The sequence below is a fragment of the Alexandromys fortis genome, unplaced genomic scaffold, assembly GCF_014885135.2.
Source record: "Alexandromys fortis isolate MF-2015 unplaced genomic scaffold, M_Fortis_MF-2015_v1.1 scaffold_84, whole genome shotgun sequence".
NCBI lineage: Eukaryota > Metazoa > Chordata > Mammalia > Rodentia > Cricetidae > Alexandromys > Alexandromys fortis.
The window spans coordinates 4,227,037-4,244,196 of NW_026068017.1; the positions used below are offsets into that span (position 1 = coordinate 4,227,037).

The window sequence follows — 17,160 nt, forward strand, 5'->3', positions numbered from 1 at the left end:
CTCTCTCTCTCTCTCTCTCTCTCTCTCTCTCTCTCTCTCTCTCCCCCTTTTCCCCTCTCTCTCCTTCTGCTTCTCTCACTATGCATTCAACCCTACATGCTATTCTAAGGAGATTACGGAAAAGGTTGAGTTTTTAAAATTGATACTGTATCAATTAAATATTATTGTCATAGCTTATTTTTTCTACTTCAGTCATGAATTTATTTTTTAATGTAATTTGTTTTGCTTGCTTTCTTCCTTTCTTTTTAAAATTTATTCATTTGTATTTTATACACATTAGTGTTTTTCCTACATGTATATCTGCAAGAAGGTGTCAATCCCCCGGAACTGGAGTTCCAGACAGTTGTGAGCTGCCATGTGGGTGCTGGAAATTGAGCCCACCCAGGTCCTCTGGAAGAGCAGCCAGTGCTCCTAACTGCTGAGCACTGTTTTGCTTTCTTTTACACTCATATCATCTTCTCTGGCCTTATATGGTTTGTACCTCTGAAACTCATGTTGGAATTTAATCCTCATTAGGAGATAATAAGAGGTGGGACGGGACCTGGCCAAGAGGTGCCGAGGCCTCAGCCGTCAGTGGTAGGTTAATCAATCCGCTCCTGCCGTGAATGAGCTCATGGGTTATCTTCGGAGCCGGTTGGCTATCAAGCCAGTTCGGCCACTCTCGTGTTTCCTATCTCTCACCATGTGATGTCCTGTGCTGCTTAGGACTTTGACAGCAGGAAGGCCATTGCTGAGTGTGGCCCTTTGACCTTGGGCCAGGACCGTGAGTCAAAGTAAAGTCCTTTGACTTATGAAGTTCACAACAGCGAGCACGCAGGTAGCAGCAGCAAACAGACCAAATCCTGACACTTTTTGAGTGTTCTCCAAACGATAGTAAAAGGACGGTCACACAAGGGCCTGGGTCAGGCCAGGTGGGCAGTGCACACCCACAAACCCAGCTCTGGTGGAGCGGCGTGGAGGAGAGATGGGTCCCGGAAGCTCATTCTCAGCTCATCTACCTGAATATGACCCCAAGTTCAGTGGGGGACTGTATCTCAAACACTAAAGTGGGGAGCTATTGAGGAAGACATGTCTGGCCTCCGTGTACACGTGTACTCATGCAGCCACACATGTGATATACTCACGCACACAAACACACAACACACACACACAATTTTACAAACTATCTTTTTGTTTGTTTGCTTTTCCAGACTGGTTTCTCTGTGTAGGCCTGGCTGTCTAGAACTCAGTCTGTAGACCAGGCTGGCCTCTAACTCAGAGATCTGCCTGCTGCTGCCCCCCAAGTGCAGGTATTAAAGGCTTGGGCCACCACCACCCAGCACAAATTATCTTTTAAAAAGAAAAACATTTTTTTATGTCTATGGGTGTTTTTCCTGCATGTGTGTCTGTGCACTGCATGCGTGCCAGGGGATCTGAAGTTACAGATGGTTCTGAGTGTGGGCACTGGGAATCAAAAATAGGTCCTTCCTCTATAAGATCAGCAAGTGCTCTTAACCACTGAGCCACCTGTCCAGCCACCAACATTTTGCTTTTTAGGAAGGTTCTAGGGACCTAAGCGCTGTCACAGTCAACCCTGGCTCCTAGACAGCCTCTTATTGATTGCACAGACTCCAGAGTCTAGGACTCGGCTCCTGGCCCCGCCACATGGAGTCCTGGGGGGTTTATCGAGTGCTGTATGGGCATGGCTCTTGTTAGAAGCCTTTAGAGGTTTGGGGTACAGCTCAGAGGTAGAGCTTTTGCTTGCCGGAGCACCTAGCGTGCACAAAGTTTAATCCTAGCAGAGGTTAAAAAAAAAAAAAAAGGCTGGGGTTGGTGGCACACGCCTGTAATCCCACCAGCACTTGGAAGGCACAAGCAGGCGGGTCTCTTTGAGTATGAGGTCTGGCGCACATAGCAAGTTCCAGGGTAGCCAGGACTACGCAGTGAGACCATCTGAACAAACAAACAAAAAAAGCAAGGGTGGGGGCTAAAGAGGTGGTTCCGCAGTGATTAGCATTTTATGGGGCTGGAGAGAGGACTCAGTGGTTAAGAGCATTGGCCGCTCCTGCACAAAAACACAAACACAAACAAAACAGGTTTGACACTCTGCACCTGTGACTCCAGCTCCAGGGAATCCAATGCCCTCTTCTGACCTCCACGGGCACCAGGCATGCACACTGGGCACACATATACCTGCAGGCAACATTAATACACGTGAAATAAAATATTTAAGTCTCTTTTAAAAACTAAAGCACTTGCTGCTCCTCCAGCGCAGCCCTTTCTCTCATAGCTGCAATGGCTCGCTCCTCCGCCAGAGCCATGGGAAGACCGGGCCCGTGCAGGGAAGAAGCCCCGGTGAAACAATGGTGCAAATAAGGATGGAGTGTTCCAGAAAAAACAAGCAAAACTAAGAAAGAAATAACAGGTATGTGGGGGGCAGCCATAATAAGCTAAATATGGACAGGTCACCCAAAGGAAGTTCTTTGCCAGAGTAGAACTCCGCCATTGATAAATTTAATAAGAGGCCCGAGTCTCAGTAATTGACCCTGAGAGGAAGCCTGGCTACTGGAGGAACCACATTCTGAGATTACCCGACCCCCACCCAAGAACAGATCATTCAAAAGAAATGCCTGGCATTCCAACCGTTGTAGACAGGATAACCTGCCAGGGCACAGTCATCCCCCCCCCTAGACAAACGTCAGCCAATCAGGGGTCCTGAACCTCAGAGACCCCTCACCCCCACCTTTACTACTATAAAAATCCAATTCTAATTGAGCTCGGGGCTCTCCAGTTATTCCAATACATTGGATACGCTGTAGCAAACTTGATTAAAATAAAGCCTCTTTGCTTTTACATAATGGGACTCGGATTCCTTGTTCGCCTTGAGGGGACTTCGCGGATTTGGGCATAACATTAGACACTGAGAAGAGGTGGGGGTTCCTCATTTCAAAAGATGACTGAAATTTTTCCTTTTTAGTGGCCTGTGCTGGGAAAGAGGTGGCATGCCGGCTAGAGCTGTTAACTTAGACGTTAGAGTCATCTGGAAGAGGGGATTTCAACTGAGAAAATGCCTCCATCAGATTGGCCTGTAGGCAGTTGGGGGTATCTTCTTGATTAACGATTGCTATGGGAGGGTCCAGAACGCTGGGGTGGGTGCTGGGTTCCGGGGTCCAGAGCCACATCCCCATCCATGGCACACAGGCCTGGGTAGATGCCCGGCCACTTCTGCTTTCACCGGCTCTCAAAGGCCTAGGCCTGGGGTGCCACTGCGGTCTCCTGCTTGCGCACGCCCGGGAGCTAGACGCCTCTCGCTTCTTGCACTGCACTCCGGGGAGGCTGGATTTTAATCACACAAACAGTGTCCGGCTTCCTGTCCTCGTCCGCCCCCCTCCGGCCCGCTTCTCTGGCCCCTCCCTCTCCCCTGGACCGATCCGCCCACCAGCTCCCCCTCCCCATCCCTTGGGTCCCGGGATGGGGGGGCGGTGAGGCAGGCACAGCCCCCCGCCCCCATGGCCGCCCGTCGGAGCCAGAGGCGGAGGGGGCGCCGGGGGGAGCCGGGCACCGCCCTGCTGGCCCCGCTGGTGCTGAGCCTGGGCCTGGCGCTGGCCTGCCTTGGCCTCCTGCTGGTCGTGGTCAGCCTGGGGAGCTGGGCAACGCTGTCTGCCCAGGTGAGGCCCTCAGCATACCCCTCTCTGGGCATATTAGGAGCAAAAAGTGCAGAGAAGCAGATGGGGGCCGGGAGGGCAGAGAGCCAGGGGATCGGAGAAAGGGGTGGAGGATAAGATGTCAAGAGGACAGGGTGACGCTGCCTCCTTCCCAGCAGGAGCCTTCTCAGGAGGAGCTGACAGCAGAGGACCACCAGGAGCCCCCTGTGAGTAGGTGTGGATGCTGCATGCTGGCTGCCAGCAAGGGAAATTACGTTGAAGCTTTGGCTGCCTGTGGCAGCTGTGTGTGCGGCGTGTGCATTCAGCTGTAGGTGCATGAAGGCTCTCGCGCGCACTACTTTACAACTGAGTGTGGGGAGTGAACCAGCCCACGTGGGTATGTCCGCGCGCGTGTGAGAGGGTGATCTGGGGGTAAGGAGGTAACTCTTACCACACAGTGAGAGTTGTGTTACCTGAGTGGAAAGTGCTGATTGGCTGTGAAGGAGGTGAGACAGAAATCTGAGCCTGTCATGGAGTATGAAAGAGATGGATCACCTATGTATACCCGCTGTCTGTCTGCCCCACCTCTGTGTGTGTGCGTGTGCGCATGTGTGTGTGTGCGCGCGTGTGCACGCGTGTGTGCGTGTGGTGCAGGCTGTCTGTTGATTGGGGCTGAAGGCATTAAAGTCTGTCTGGTCTCTCAAAAGGGATGAGGACCCAGCCTCACTTCCCAGGTTTAGCCAACCCCTAGAATTTGAATCCGTTGCTGGCTAATGGTTCTTTTTGTTTGTTTGTTTGTTTGTTTGGTTTTTGTTTTTGTTTTTTTGTTTTTCGAGACAGGGTTTCTCTGTGGTTTTGGAGCCTGTCCTGGAACTAGCTCTTGTAGACCAGGCTGGTCTGGAACTCACAGAGATCTGCCTGCCTCTGCCTCCCGAGTGCTGGGATTAAAGGCATGTGCCACCACCGCCCGGCCTGGCTAATGGTTCTTCTGACAGGCAGGCCCTTTGGCTTTTGTCTCTGGGAGGTCCTGTTTGAGCCCTGCCCTTACTTCCTAGGAACTGAATCCCCAGACAGAGGGAAGCCGGGATGCGGTGGTGCCTTTCCTGGACAGACTAGTGCGGCCTCGAAGAAATGGTGAGCATCCATCCCTCTGTCCCCGTCTCAGGGATGACAAACTTGACTAGTTGTTGGTTCGCGTGCCGCTTTGTTCTTCACAACTGTCTATGAAATGAGCAGAGTAGAGAAACTGAGGCAGGGAGCATGACGTAGACAGAGTCAAACAGCTAAATAGAGACAGGGATCTAGAAATTTTTAGCTCTCCCTTGCGAAGCTGTTTACCCCTATGGACCCTTCCACAAATGGCCAGGAGTTTGAAAGACTCCTGGAGCCCTCCTAAGGACAAGGTAGAGGAGTCTGAGGCCTGGGCATCCATAAACAAAGGCTTCTATGAGTCAATGGAACATTACTATATATCCAAGTTTGGAAGGATGAAACTGTCCTGGCCTGTACCTGGTATCTCAGTATCAGGTGTGTGTGTGTGTGTGTGTGTGTGTGTCTCTGTGTCTGTGCTGCTGTGTGTCTGTGTGTGTCCATGCGTGTGTGTCTCTCTGTCCATGTGTGTCTCTCTGGTATCCGTGTGTGCATGTGTGTGTCCATGCATGTGTGTCTCTCTGGTGTCCGTGTGTGCACGTGTGTGTCCATGCGTGTGTGCATGTGTGTGTCCATGCGTGTGTGTCTCTCTGGTGTCCGTGTGTGTCTGTGTCTGTGAGGTGGTGGAGATAGAACCCAGAGCCTGGTGCATGCTGGGCAAGCACCCTGCCATTGAGCTGCTCCCCATCCCCAGTGTGGATTTTAATTAATAGCCACCTTTTGCTCTCACAAGTATCCCAATTTGGATGATAAATTATGTTGTCACTGTTTATGAAGGAAGACGAGACTGGAAGTGTGATGTTGGGAGTCTGGGAGTGTGACACACACACACACACAACACACACACACACACACACACACACTAAGGCTGCCAGGGTCCTGAGCAGGGAGAGGCTGGCCCCTGGGTCTACAGACGGGTGGGTCTCACTGCTAATCTGTCTTTGCTGTATTCTTAGCTCCTAAAAGCCGGAAAGTACGGGCTCGCAGAGCTATCGCCGCTCATTATGAAGGTTGGTAGCCCTTTGGGAAGGGAGGAATGGTGTCAGAGGGGAAGGACAGGTTTCCCAACTTTTCCTGTGTCTTACAGTTCATCCACGGCCAGGACAGGATGGAGCGCAGGCAGGTGAGACCCCCATCTCCACCTCTGAACTTTCCCCTGACCCATCAGAGCAGCATCTCCCACACCAGCTTGAGAGGGTCCCCCAATCCTCTTCCTGTGTCCAGCCTAGGAACCCTAGAACCCAGTTCAGAAACCCCAGAAAGTCCTCCAAGTTTTCTCGGTGACCCTGGCATGGGATCCCAGGAAGATCCCCTCACCTTCCAGAACCCAGTCAAGCCTCTTCCCAAAGCAAATGTTCCAGCTTTCTCCTCCTACCCTCAGGCTTTTCAATTTTTTTTTTCTTTTCTGAGACCGGGCTTCTCTGTAGCTTTAGAGGCTGTCCTGGAACTAGCTCTTGTCGACTAGGCTGGCCTCAAATTCACAAAGATCTGCCTGCCTCTGCCTAGAATGCTGGGATTAAAAGCATGTGCCACCATCGCCCGGCAACCCTCAGGCTTTTCGAAGAAACCCCCATGATCCTTTTTTTCCTCTGTATTCTGTGTGTTTTTTTTGTTTGTTTGTTTTTTCTGCTGAGTGATCATTGTTTCTCCAAATGTTTCTAGTCTCTGCTCATCTCTCTCCCCACTTAGAATGCCAAACTCGGCTCTCCCCTTCCCCATCCTCGGTCCCCTTGCCTTGCCGCTTTGTTCAGACTATGTTGCCAAGCTAAGCCCTCCGAAATGTACAGCTCACCAGCCCATTGCCTTTCTGCTTAGCTTCCCGTCTCTCCAGGCTTTGGTCTCCACCTCACTTCCTGGCACTTGCTTGTGCCCGAGTATGCCTCTTCTGGACTTTGAACACACTGTTTTCTCACCTGGAACATCCTTCCCCTGTGCAGGTCTGGAGACAGGACATAAGGGTGGCTCAGACTAGGGCATTAGTAGCAGTGAAGGGGAGACCTGGAGGCTCAACATGCCGCTTGCTCATTCAGAGCTTGCTTGTGGCTTAGATGGAAATGGTTAAGAGAAATGGAGGAATAATAAATAGCACATACTCTGTTCCCTTCTGAGACAGGGTCTCGCTACTCCTAAAACTCAAGTGATCCTCTTGCCTCGGCCTCCTCAGTGGCCAGAGCTACTGGTGCCTTGACACCTGCTTGAATATCGCAGAGAACGGTAGAACCATTTTCTAAGACTGGCCTGACCAGGAGGGAAGTAGGTTGTAAGTCTAATGATGGACAAGTGGAGAAAATGGTTAGTAACGAAAATCTCTCCAGTGGGTGGCTAGACCGGGCCGGGTGAGAAATGGTCATGGGGTTGTTACTGAGAGCAACAGCAGGGGAAATACCCCAAGAATGAGGCTGGGCCAAAGGGGAAGCCAGCTGAGGATATGGGCAAGGGAGAACCTCAAGCAGGGTGTGGTCCTGAGAGCTCAGGACGGGAGGCAGGAGGATGTGGCTGTCTGTGCAGAAGCAGCTGAGAGGTCACATGAGATGAAGACAGATGTGACTGCTGGCTTTGGTGACGTAGCATCAACTGATGACCTTAATGGGTGACTCGGATAGAAACAAAAGGGACTGAGAGGCGGTGATGAGAGAGGAGTGGCTGGCAGGTAAAGAGGGCTGTGGGCCAAGGGAGACCTGTCCTTGCAAGGAGATGACATTGTCCTAGTGCTTTTGGGGTAGGCACTGGGACTGGCACTTAGGCGTTTAAACCTATCAGGTCCCAACTGCCGTAGCAGGAAGATATTCTGATGGGCAAACCTAAGTGGTGGAGGCCGGATTCAAAGCCAGCTAGGACAAGTGTAGGTGCTGAACGCGGGCTTCTGAGAAGCATACTTGTTGGGGCACAGATGAAGTTACCCATAGGCCAGAGCCCAAGAAGGTGGAAGAAATGTTTCTAGAAGAAAGGGAGGACACACATCATAGAGGTGCCCAAGGGGTGCTTGTAGGTTTCGTAGGGGGAAGTTGGGGAGCCCTGGCATAAAGATGGCTAGGGGTCCCCTGGAGAACTAGGAACATAGGAGCAGGAGGTCTGAGGAGAGAGGCTACAAAGTCCAGTACTTTAGGGGCAGGTGAGGTGCCAAGTGGCATTAGACACCCTTTGAAGGGCTGTGAGCCGTTCGCATTCCCAGGTATACGATGCCCTTTGGCCACCTCCAGACTTGCCCTAAGTCAGTCTGCATCCATGCCTTCTTCTCTTTCCTTCCTCCCTATGCCAAGCCAGCGCTCTTCACCTTAGTAGAGATCGTGGGGGGGGGGCACTTTTCCAGGCATCAGTTCAACATGCGTGTATCAGGAACCTGCTATTGACCAGGGACCAGAGCACAGCAAGTCACACGCACCTTTAAAGATACATGGCCGAGGAATAGCAGACAGTCTATAAATGTGTAATTACAGTGTTGAGCGACGAGGATGATAGAGAGTCACCCAGGATACACGGCACTGCACAGGAAGACAATTTTACGGTGGAGTCAGGGACTCCTTCCCCCTTGTAGTAGAGCTGAGGCCTCACTAGGCCTTGAAGCCTGATCGTATGGTGTTGAGGAGGTCAGGAACCCTGCAAGGCCGGGCTTTTCCAAGAGTCCCATGAGGCTGAAAGTTGTAAGAGTTTCAGTGGGGCTGGAGTGAGAAGTCCTGTATAAGTGTGGGGGTATCAATCCTGTCACGCGATGATGTCCTTACAAATGTATTGGACCACATCCATCGCTCCTCTGGGATGCATGCTCCCTCCCCGAAGGCCATAAGCTGGACATGCCTGTAAAAGAGATAGTGTAGGGTACAAGATTGCAGAGGACAGAAGTCACAGAGTAGACGGGGCTTGATCTTCAGTGACGCATCAAAGGAAATGCAGGGACAAGCAGGCCCAAGTCTGTGGTCTGGAAATAGCAACTCTGAGGTGTTGCTCAGGAAATAAACTGGAAGAGGTAAGACTGGAAATGGGGTCCAGTATGGGAAGGAGACCAAGGAGACCAGACTGGGAAGAGAAGGGCGTGGGCGGGGCTGTTCAGGAGCAGGACTGATGGGGAAACTGTAATCACTGAGCAAACTGGGTCTAGGGGAGACTGGAGGGACCAGGAGCCGTATGTGGGACCAGTCTTCAATCACCCTTCTGGGTGAAGTTAGTTCAGTTTGGGTGAAGGAGCTGCCAGGGCTGGACTTAAAGGGCACACACTGTGCTAACTCAGGTGAGAAACCCAGAAAGAATTACTGCCCCCTTTTTTTTCCAGTGTGGCGGGAGGAGGGGCGGGGGAGAGCAAACCCAGGGACCTACACAGGCTATTGGCCATGGACCTACACCCTAACCCGGAGAATTAGTTTACTTGAAAAAAGAACAAGAAAGCCAGGCAGGGTGGTACATTGTGTGATCCCAGCACCTTGAAGGACGAGGCAGAAAGATCCCAAGTTCAGATAGTGTACAGTAACCAGGCAGCAGGAGCTACAGAGTGAGACCCTCTCTCAAGCAAACAGCAAACAAGTGATGAGAGAGGAGGACACTGGGAAAGGCCACCGACTGAGCATCAGAGCTCCCGAGACCCAGGCAGCCTATGGACCCAAAGGATGAGAACTGGCAGCCAGTTACCCCTCTCCTGCTCTTCACCAGTGAGACTCGGTCCTAGGCCCAAGTGCTGGGAATGCAAACAGGGTGAACAAGGCAGTTGTCCTTGCCCTTGCAGGGGAGTCACACCCTAAAGAGGAACAAAGAGGAATCCATAGAAAATATTCCATATTTTGCTGACTGCTAGGGAACAAGCAGGAGAGACAACAGAGATGGGTTTATCTGCTTGTCTTGTATTGCTTTGTTTTGAGACAAGGCCTCAGTTTGTAGCCCAGGCTGGCTTTGAACTCAGGAACTTTCTTTTTCAATCTCCCAAATGCTTGGATTATAGACCTATTCCTCTACAACAGGAGAAGCTGGAAGGTGGCTGTCGGGAAGGAGTCCTGAGAAGAAGGAAGAACATTATAAAGCCCCAGAGGGAGAGTAGATTGGTGAATAGCAAGAGGCTGAAGAAAGCCATGATGGTTGTGGGTGGCAGCTGTGAGACTGGAGAGGTAGACAGCCTCAGAGGTGGGGTCTGGGAAGCCATGGAATGGGCACTGGGATCTAGGTCCACTAATTATGGTCCAATTTTCTTTTTGTTCGTGGTTTCCTAGACAGACACAGAGGGTTTCTCTGTGTAGCCCTGGCTGTCCTGGAACTCCCTCTGTAGACCAGGCTGGCCTTGAACTCAGAGATCCGCCTGCCTCTGCTTCCTGAGAGCTGGCATTCATGATGCTTGGCTTTCTTCTGCAGTTTTCAGCTACTCTCGCTCTGGGGATTTCTTTTTGGTCATTTTGTGGTGACTTTAGAGCCCTAGGCATGCTAGCTAAGGGCTTTACCACTGAGCAGCATCCTCAGCCCGTTCTGTGGTCTAGTTTTGGGAATCAGTTTTGTTGAGATGGATTTCCCACTCTGTGCAGTCTGCCCATCTGCACAGCTTGGTGCTCTTTAGTCGGCTGTGACTAATGTACAACCTAAGGTGCAAACTGTTGGTCACCACAACAAGCCATTACTCACGCCTTTATTCCCAGCATTTAGGAGGCAGGGGCAGGCTGGTCTCTGTGAGTTCAAGGTCAGTCTGGTCTATATCATCGTGGGCAACCAGTACAGCCAGGACTGTCATGAAACAAAAACAAGAAAACCCCACAGGCCCAAATCTGGCAAAGTGGCACATACCCAATCCTGCACTCGGAAGGTAGGAGAAAGAGTATGAGGGATCCGAGATCATCCTCTATTGCATAACAAGTTTGGGGCCAGCCTGGGCTACATGAGGCTCACTCTCAAAAAATAGTATAGTCTGGCTAGTTCTAGGACAGCCAGAGTGGACACACAGAGAAACCCCTCCCTCCAAAACTAGTAACAAAGAGCAAGAAAAAGTCATGTGTCCTTTAGCTATCCCCCTCGTGTTCCCATCATGCCTCGCCTCAAGCAATCAACAACCACTTGCTGTCTCTGTAGACTGCCAGCTCCAGGCATTTCCTATGCACGGGAGCATGCGGTGTGTGCTTCTTTCACCTGACCTATTATTTTCAAAGTTAGTCCACATGATAGCCAGCAGCTCTTCTTTATTCCTTCCAATCGCAGAGTAAGGCTCACTGTCTAAGAACACATTTGCTCATCTATCCCGCAGCTGATGGGCACTAAATGTCACTTTAGGCCGGGTGGTGGTGGCGCACGCCTTTAATGCCAGCACTCGGGAGGCAGAGGCGGGCGGATCTCTGTGAGTTCGAGGCCAGCCTGGTCTACAAGAGCTAGTTCCAGGACAGGCTCCAAAGCCACAGAGAAACCCTGTCTCGAAAAACCAAAAAAAAAAAAAAAAAAGTCGCTTTATTCCTTTCTTGTTTGTTTGTTTTTGGCTTTTTTGAGACAGAGTTTCTGTGAGTAGCCCTGGGTGTCCTGGAAGGTAGACCAGGCTGGCCTAGAGCTCACAGAGATCCACCTGCCTCTGCCTCTCAAGTGCTGGGATTAAAGGCCTGTGTCACCACTGCCTGACATATTCTTTTCTTGTTTACATAAGAAATTTTAAATTCATAACCCATGAGTCTGTGTCCTGTCACTCATTTCGTTTATTGACTCAATAATGCATGGATATGAATATATACAACACTGTATAGTCAGGACACAATAAAGACAGAAAGAGTAAAATGAAAATCCCAACTCCTCTGCTTCAGAACTATCCTTTACTCTCCCCAGAAACAGTCACCAGTGACAATTTGCCCTGAAACTCTCGGGTCACATATGTTAGATCTCATCATACAGTCCCTTATTGTCAGTGTGGGCGTCATAGGGCCATGGCTCCTCCCATACTCTGGGCCATACCTCTCTGGGTAAGGTGGACCTCACATATATATAAACTCAGTGGATTCTTGGGAGGTGTGGGGAGGCTTGTAAAGAGACTTTTACTTATCCCTAAACATCCACATTCAGGTATGGATGGGACAGTGAGTGGCTGGGAAGAGGCCAAAATCAACAGCTCCAGCCCTCTGCGCTACGACCGCCAGATTGGGGAATTCACAGTCGTCAGGGCGGGGCTCTACTACCTGTACTGCCAGGTAAGCTCTGCCTGGATCCGTGGGCGGAGCAGTGACCAAGGGGAGAAGGATTTGGCTTGGGAGGTGGGAAGGAGGGCAAGGTGTAGACGTGAGAGGGAGACTCTGGGTCTGATGAGGGAAGAGATGCCTGGATTTCTCAGGAAACCAGAAGTTAGGATGAGGCAGGCGGAGGCCTGGATCGCGCGTGTCGTCTTTCCGCCCAGGTGCACTTTGATGAGGGGAAGGCTGTCTATCTGAAGCTGGACTTGCTGGTGAATGACGTGCTGGCCTTGCGCTGCCTGGAGGAGTTCTCAGCCACAGCAGCCAGCTCTCCTGGGCCCCAGCTTCGTCTGTGCCAGGTCTCCGGGCTGCTGCCCCTGCGGCTAGGGTCTTCCCTGCGGATCCGCACTCTCCCCTGGGCTCATCTTAAGGCTGCCCCCTTCCTTACCTACTTTGGACTCTTTCAAGTTCACTGAGGGGTCCTGCTCTCCCAGACTCCCTAAACTTTACCCAGACAGCTCCCAGAGCACCCGACCCCTAACTCTGAGCTGCTTCAGTCAAGTCCTCTCCTCTGAAGGCAGTGGGGTTTGTTCACGTGTTTTCCACTCCACGGAAGCATTCCTGTTCCTCTTTACCACCCCATCCCACCCCAACTGCCCACCTCACGAAGCCCCACCTTTCCCTGATTCCCCGGCCCCAGCCCCCAGGACACTGTATTTACTGACTGTGTGCATTGGGCACTGAGATGGGCTGGACCTGGTGGCAGGAAGCCAAGGAGCCTGGGACTAGGCCAGAAGTTCCCAAATGTGAGGGGTAAGAGCCTTCGACAAGCTCCTCCCTGGATCCCTGTGGATTTTGAAAAGATACTATTTTTATTATTATTGTGACAAAATGTTAAATGGATATTAAAACGAATAAATCATGATTTCTCTCTTCTTTGGGGACCAGAATCACTGAAAGTCATGGGAAGGCAGTTTAGGCATTGGGGGGCAAGAGTCTGCATGCCTCTGAGCTGCAGTTCTGAGCAGAAATCACCCAGGTATCAGAAAAATACCACCTGGCCCTTGGCTGAAGGTAGAGCAGCCTCAGACTCATTTCCCTAGCAGGCGGACTTCCTCCTGCAGGGGGAATCCCTGGCTGGGAGGAGCAGGGCCCTTCCTCTTGGCGGCCTTAGAACGTTCAGCAGTTCAGCGTTCAGCAGGTGCTGGCACAGGCCCTAGCGTAGCGAGGAGACGGGTGGGAGCCAGCCGGGAAAGGAGCTCAAAGCCATAGGAAGGCCTGCAGGGCCAAGTACCAGGCCTGGGCCCCTGGGTCTGGGGAGGAGAGCTGCACTGGCGGGGGGCTTGGTGCTTTTTCTTTTGTCTCTTTGTCCGGAGAGCCTTATGTAAGAACTCTTCTCGGGGAAACAGGAAGTCCAGCTTGCCAAGTTCAGCACAGGGAGTAGTGCAGGCCTGGTTCCAACACACCCGGCCCAGCCTTCACCCCAGCACCCTGCCAGTTTCTCATCCCTGGTTCTCTTCCCTGCTGGCCCCTAAACCCCTCTTTTCATCTTCAGTCACCCCTAATAAGCCTCCTCAGGGATCTCGTCCATGCCTGAGTCAGAGAATCGGCCACATTCCCCTTCTACACCTCAATGCTGCCCAGCTTATACCCCTTCCCTGCTCCTGGCACCGTGCCCCATAACCAACCGACCTTCCCTCCTCCAACTCAGGGGCCGCCCCTGGGCTCCTGAATGCTGGCCGCTCCTTCTGGGTGTCACAGGCCGCTCTGGCCTTCCTAGATAATTGGCACCAAATTCTCCTGAGGCTGGGGGAGGGGGCGGTGAGGCGTGACACTAGCTCCACAGTGGGGGCTAGGGGTACCAACAGTGCCCCTTGTTTGCTTTCTTCCTTTCTCTTTTTTATTCTCAAGTTCCTTTTTATTTCTCCCTTGCGTAACTGCGCTCTTCCCTTCCCTGCCTTTGCCTGTATTCCCACCCTCCCTGCTACCTCCTGGCCACCTCATTTCTGAGACCACAGCTGTTGGCAGCGTCCCCAGCTCATGCCAGCCTCATCCCCAGGCAACATGGGGGGCTCAGTCCGAGAGCCGGCCCTCTCGGTTGCTCTTTGGTTGAGTTGGGGGGCGGTTCTGGGGGCTGTGACTTGTGCCGTGGCGCTACTGATCCAACAAACAGAACTGCAGAGCCTAAGGAGGGAGGTGAGCCGGCTGCAGCGGAGTGGAGGGCCTTCCCAGAAGCGCGGAGAGTGTCCCTGGCAGAGCCTCTGGAAACAGGTGAGTAAGGGGAGTCTCGGGGTGAAGGCAGAATGGCAGAGGGGGCTTAGGGCCGCTCAATCTGCAAAATTTCAAGTAGGTACAAGAGGTGGCCCTGGATTTGGAAGTCAAGGGAACAGCCATTCCGGGAAAATAAGCTGTTAAAGATTAATGTTTCTTGTACCAAGAAGGCCCTGGAAAGCCGTCAGTGCCCAGACCGGGGCCTAGGACAGGTGCAGAGATTTGGGCTATTCCTGCTGTTGTGGAGGGCCGCCAATGAAGGCTGTCTGAAACCCTGACATCTTTAGTCAAACATCCCTCTTCCATGAGCAGTGTCCTGATGTCCTGGAAGCCTGGCAGGATGGGGAGAAATCCCGGAGAAGGAGAGCACTGCTCACCCAGAAGCGCAAGAGTGAGTGAGCTCTGGGGTTCAGCAGGGGTGGGAGGTGGTCCAGAAGATGGGGGGGATGGCTGCCAGAGCTGAGGTGAGGGCAGAGGGTGGACTCCAGGGGAAGCCAACACTGTGATTCCCTCCTTCTCTCCTTAGAGAAGTACTCAGTTCTGCATCTTGTTCCCATTAACATCACCTCCAAGGGTGAGCACTGCTTTCAATAATGGCATTGTGGGAAGGGCACCAACCAGGAACTGTGGGGCTGGGGCCAAGAGAACCCTAGAAATGGAAAGAGGGAGAGCTCATGTCTATAAGTGTAAAGAAATGCTGACCTGCCACACTCCTCACCTCCAGTGGACTCCGATGAGACGGAGGTGATGTGGCAACCAGCTCTTAGGCGTGGGAGAGGCCTGGAGGTCCAAGGATCTGTTGTCCGAGTCTGGGACACTGGAATTTATCTGCTATACAGCCAGGTAACCCCAGAAAAGCCCTGAGCCACCATGTGGGCATGCAGGCTGGCTTGTCATTCTTTCTTAGGAACCCCATAACGAGGGTTTTCCTGATTCCTTTGCTCATACCAGGAGACCCCTCCTCACTCCCTGGCTCCTACAGCAGGGCTCCTGAGGACTCCCAGGACTGAACCTTGCATTCTTGGTTTTCTTCAGCATCTCCCCCCTCCCCCCACAGGTCCTGTTTCATGATGTGACTTTCACCATGGGTCAGGTGGTATCTCGGGAACACCAAGGGAGCCGGGAGACTCTATTCCGATGTATCCGAAGTATGCCCTCAGACCCCGACCGTGCCTACAATAGCTGTTACAGTGCAGGTGAGAACAGGGTCAGGAAAGGGTTAATGTGAACAGAGCAGGTCCCATCAACTCAAGGGAGCTGACTTGGTGTGTGGAGTTACAGTAGAGTTAGCAACTTGGTGTAGAAGCAAATCCGAAGACTAAAGAAGGAGATGCCTAGGTCCTTACAGGGAGAAAAAGCCTCTGAGCCACAAGGTTCTTAGGAAGCTGAGATGGGAGGTGGAAACTGAGCTGAAGTTCAAGGCCAGCCCACAGTACAGTGCAGGGCTGTCTCAAAAGTGAAAAGAAGGGAGCTGGGCGGTGGTGGTGCATGCCTTTAATCTCAGCACTGCACTCGTGAGGCAGAGGCAGGCAGATCTCTGTGAGTTTGAGGCCAGCCAGGTCTACAGAGTTCCAGGCTCCAAAGCTACACAGAGAAACCCTGTCTCGAAACACCAACCAAATAAGAAAGGAGCAAGGATGGTTCAATTAGTAAAGGCTGTTGTTCCATCCCTCACAGCTCACCACCTGAGTTTGATCCTCAGAACCCTCAGAGAAAAGGAAGTAACTGACTCCTAAACAGCGCTCAAGCCTCCGCACATGCGCATGATCCTCCTCCCCCATGAAAACATAAACTCAAAATGGAGGAGGGGCTAGAGCAGGCAGTGAGATATCCGAGAACTTGTGTTTCACTGAGCGTCTGCTCTCTCGTTTTTTCCTCAGGTGTCTTTCATCTACATCAAGGGGATATTCTCACTGTCAAAATTCCACGGGCAAAAGCAAAACTTAGCCTTTCTCCGCACGGAACCTTTCTGGGGTTTGTGAAACTATGATTGTGCTATAAAAGGGTTTCTAAACTGAGAAGAGCGGTACGGGCCATACTGGAGACTGCAAGAACTGGCCAGACAAAGGAAAGCAAGCACTCAAGAATGGCCCTGCTTGGGTTTGAATTCATGACTCTCGGGCCTCCCTCTGCCTTTCCCGCCCCCACTCCCTGGGCTTTGACTTAAAGGCTATTAAAAAGGTAGAAGATTTTGCGTTTATCTCCCACCCAGGTCCAAATTCTTTTGTTGTGTGTGTTAGGGGGGTTTCGGCGAACTGTGCCAAGCCTTGTCCACTCGACGGAGTCCACTGGAATGCATCCAGAACGGCACCACCACCTAGCGGCAGCTTGAGGAAAGAATACGGCCTCCTCTAGGGAAAACCCGTGTCTCTTGGCCACGCCTCTTCAAGTGCCCTCTGCTTCGATTTACAAGAACCCCGTTTTCTCCCTATTTCTATTGTGTCCGAGTTCTTGTTATTATCTATGTATTTTATAGTGCGTCGATCTGCATGCCTTCCGTGCTCCCCACCCCCCTGGTAAACTTCCAAGCTGGGATGGTGCTTCACGCCTTTAATTCCGGTACTAGGGAGCAGATCTCTGAGTTCGAGGTCAGCTTGGTCTAAGCAGCGAGTTCCGGGACATCCAGGGTTACGTGGTTGAGCCCGTCTCAAACAAACAAAATAACAAAAGACTCTCAAAGATTGGAATGGTGTCCGGGAAGTTTGTATGTACTGGACGCCTTGGCAGTGTCTCACTCCTGAATCAAACCCTGCGTAAAGTTGAAAAAAAAAAAAAAAGCGTGTCGGCTCCCACGCCGCCTCCGTTTCCCCGGGCGGCAAGCCTCTGGCCAGTCCCCTTAGGCCCCCTGACATGCCAGCCATGCTCTGGGAAGCCCACTGGATCAGCTCGGGCTCAGGCCACCGAGGAACAGAGAGCATCGTGTGGCTCCGACGTAGAGCGTGAGGCCGGACGCGACACGCAGACGTAAAAGGGCGAGCGGCGGGGCTGCCACGCGCGGCGAGCCAGGC

General features: G+C 52.2%; 2 protein-coding genes across 4 annotated transcripts; both read left to right on the plus strand.

Moving 5' to 3' along the window:
* The first annotated feature begins 3,352 nt into the window (after positions 1-3,352).
* On the plus strand, positions 3,353-12,806 carry Tnfsf12 (TNF superfamily member 12). 2 transcript variants are annotated; one of them, XM_050162546.1, is made up of 7 exons: positions 3,353-3,647; positions 3,800-3,850; positions 4,679-4,757; positions 5,729-5,782; positions 5,860-5,895; positions 11,778-11,902; positions 12,106-12,806. In XM_050162546.1, exons 1-7 carry the CDS (start codon positions 3,489-3,491, stop codon positions 12,355-12,357), a joined length of 756 nt encoding a protein of 251 aa, XP_050018503.1. In that variant the 5' UTR covers positions 3,353-3,488; the 3' UTR covers positions 12,358-12,806. The 2 variants fall into 2 exon arrangements, with proteins under 2 accessions (XP_050018503.1, XP_050018504.1); XM_050162547.1 differs by having other exon boundaries at positions 3,355-3,647; positions 3,803-3,850.
* Positions 12,807-12,931: 125 nt separating this feature from the next.
* On the plus strand, positions 12,932-16,359 carry Tnfsf13 (TNF superfamily member 13). Of its 2 annotated transcripts, XM_050162549.1 has the most exons (6): positions 12,932-14,152; positions 14,465-14,543; positions 14,679-14,726; positions 14,877-14,995; positions 15,210-15,348; positions 16,033-16,359. In XM_050162549.1, the coding sequence occupies exons 1-6, from the start codon at positions 13,922-13,924 to the stop codon at positions 16,140-16,142; spliced, it is 726 nt and encodes a 241-aa protein (XP_050018506.1). In that variant the 5' UTR covers positions 12,932-13,921; the 3' UTR covers positions 16,143-16,359. The 2 variants fall into 2 exon arrangements, with proteins under 2 accessions (XP_050018506.1, XP_050018507.1); XM_050162550.1 differs by lacking the exon at positions 14,679-14,726.
* Positions 16,360-17,160: the final 801 nt, after the last annotated feature.

Bases quoted from the DNA above. Each gene is read 5' to 3' on its own strand.
- Tnfsf12 (XM_050162546.1), top strand. From the start codon at position 3,489: ATGGCCGCCCGTCGGAGCCAGAGGCGGAGGGGGCGCCGGGGGGAGCCG. The intron at 3,648-3,799 runs GTGAGGCCCTCA...CCTCCTTCCCAG, and splicing joins GGGCAACGCTGTCTGCCCAG to CAGGAGCCTTCTCAGGAGGA. The intron at 5,783-5,859 runs GTTGGTAGCCCT...TGTGTCTTACAG, and splicing joins TATCGCCGCTCATTATGAAG to TTCATCCACGGCCAGGACAG.
- Tnfsf13 (XM_050162549.1), top strand. From the start codon at position 13,922: ATGCCAGCCTCATCCCCAGGCAACATGGGGGGCTCAGTCCGAGAGCCG. The intron at 14,153-14,464 runs GTGAGTAAGGGG...TTCCATGAGCAG, and splicing joins GGCAGAGCCTCTGGAAACAG to TGTCCTGATGTCCTGGAAGC. The intron at 14,996-15,209 runs GTAACCCCAGAA...CTCCCCCCACAG, and splicing joins TTTATCTGCTATACAGCCAG to GTCCTGTTTCATGATGTGAC.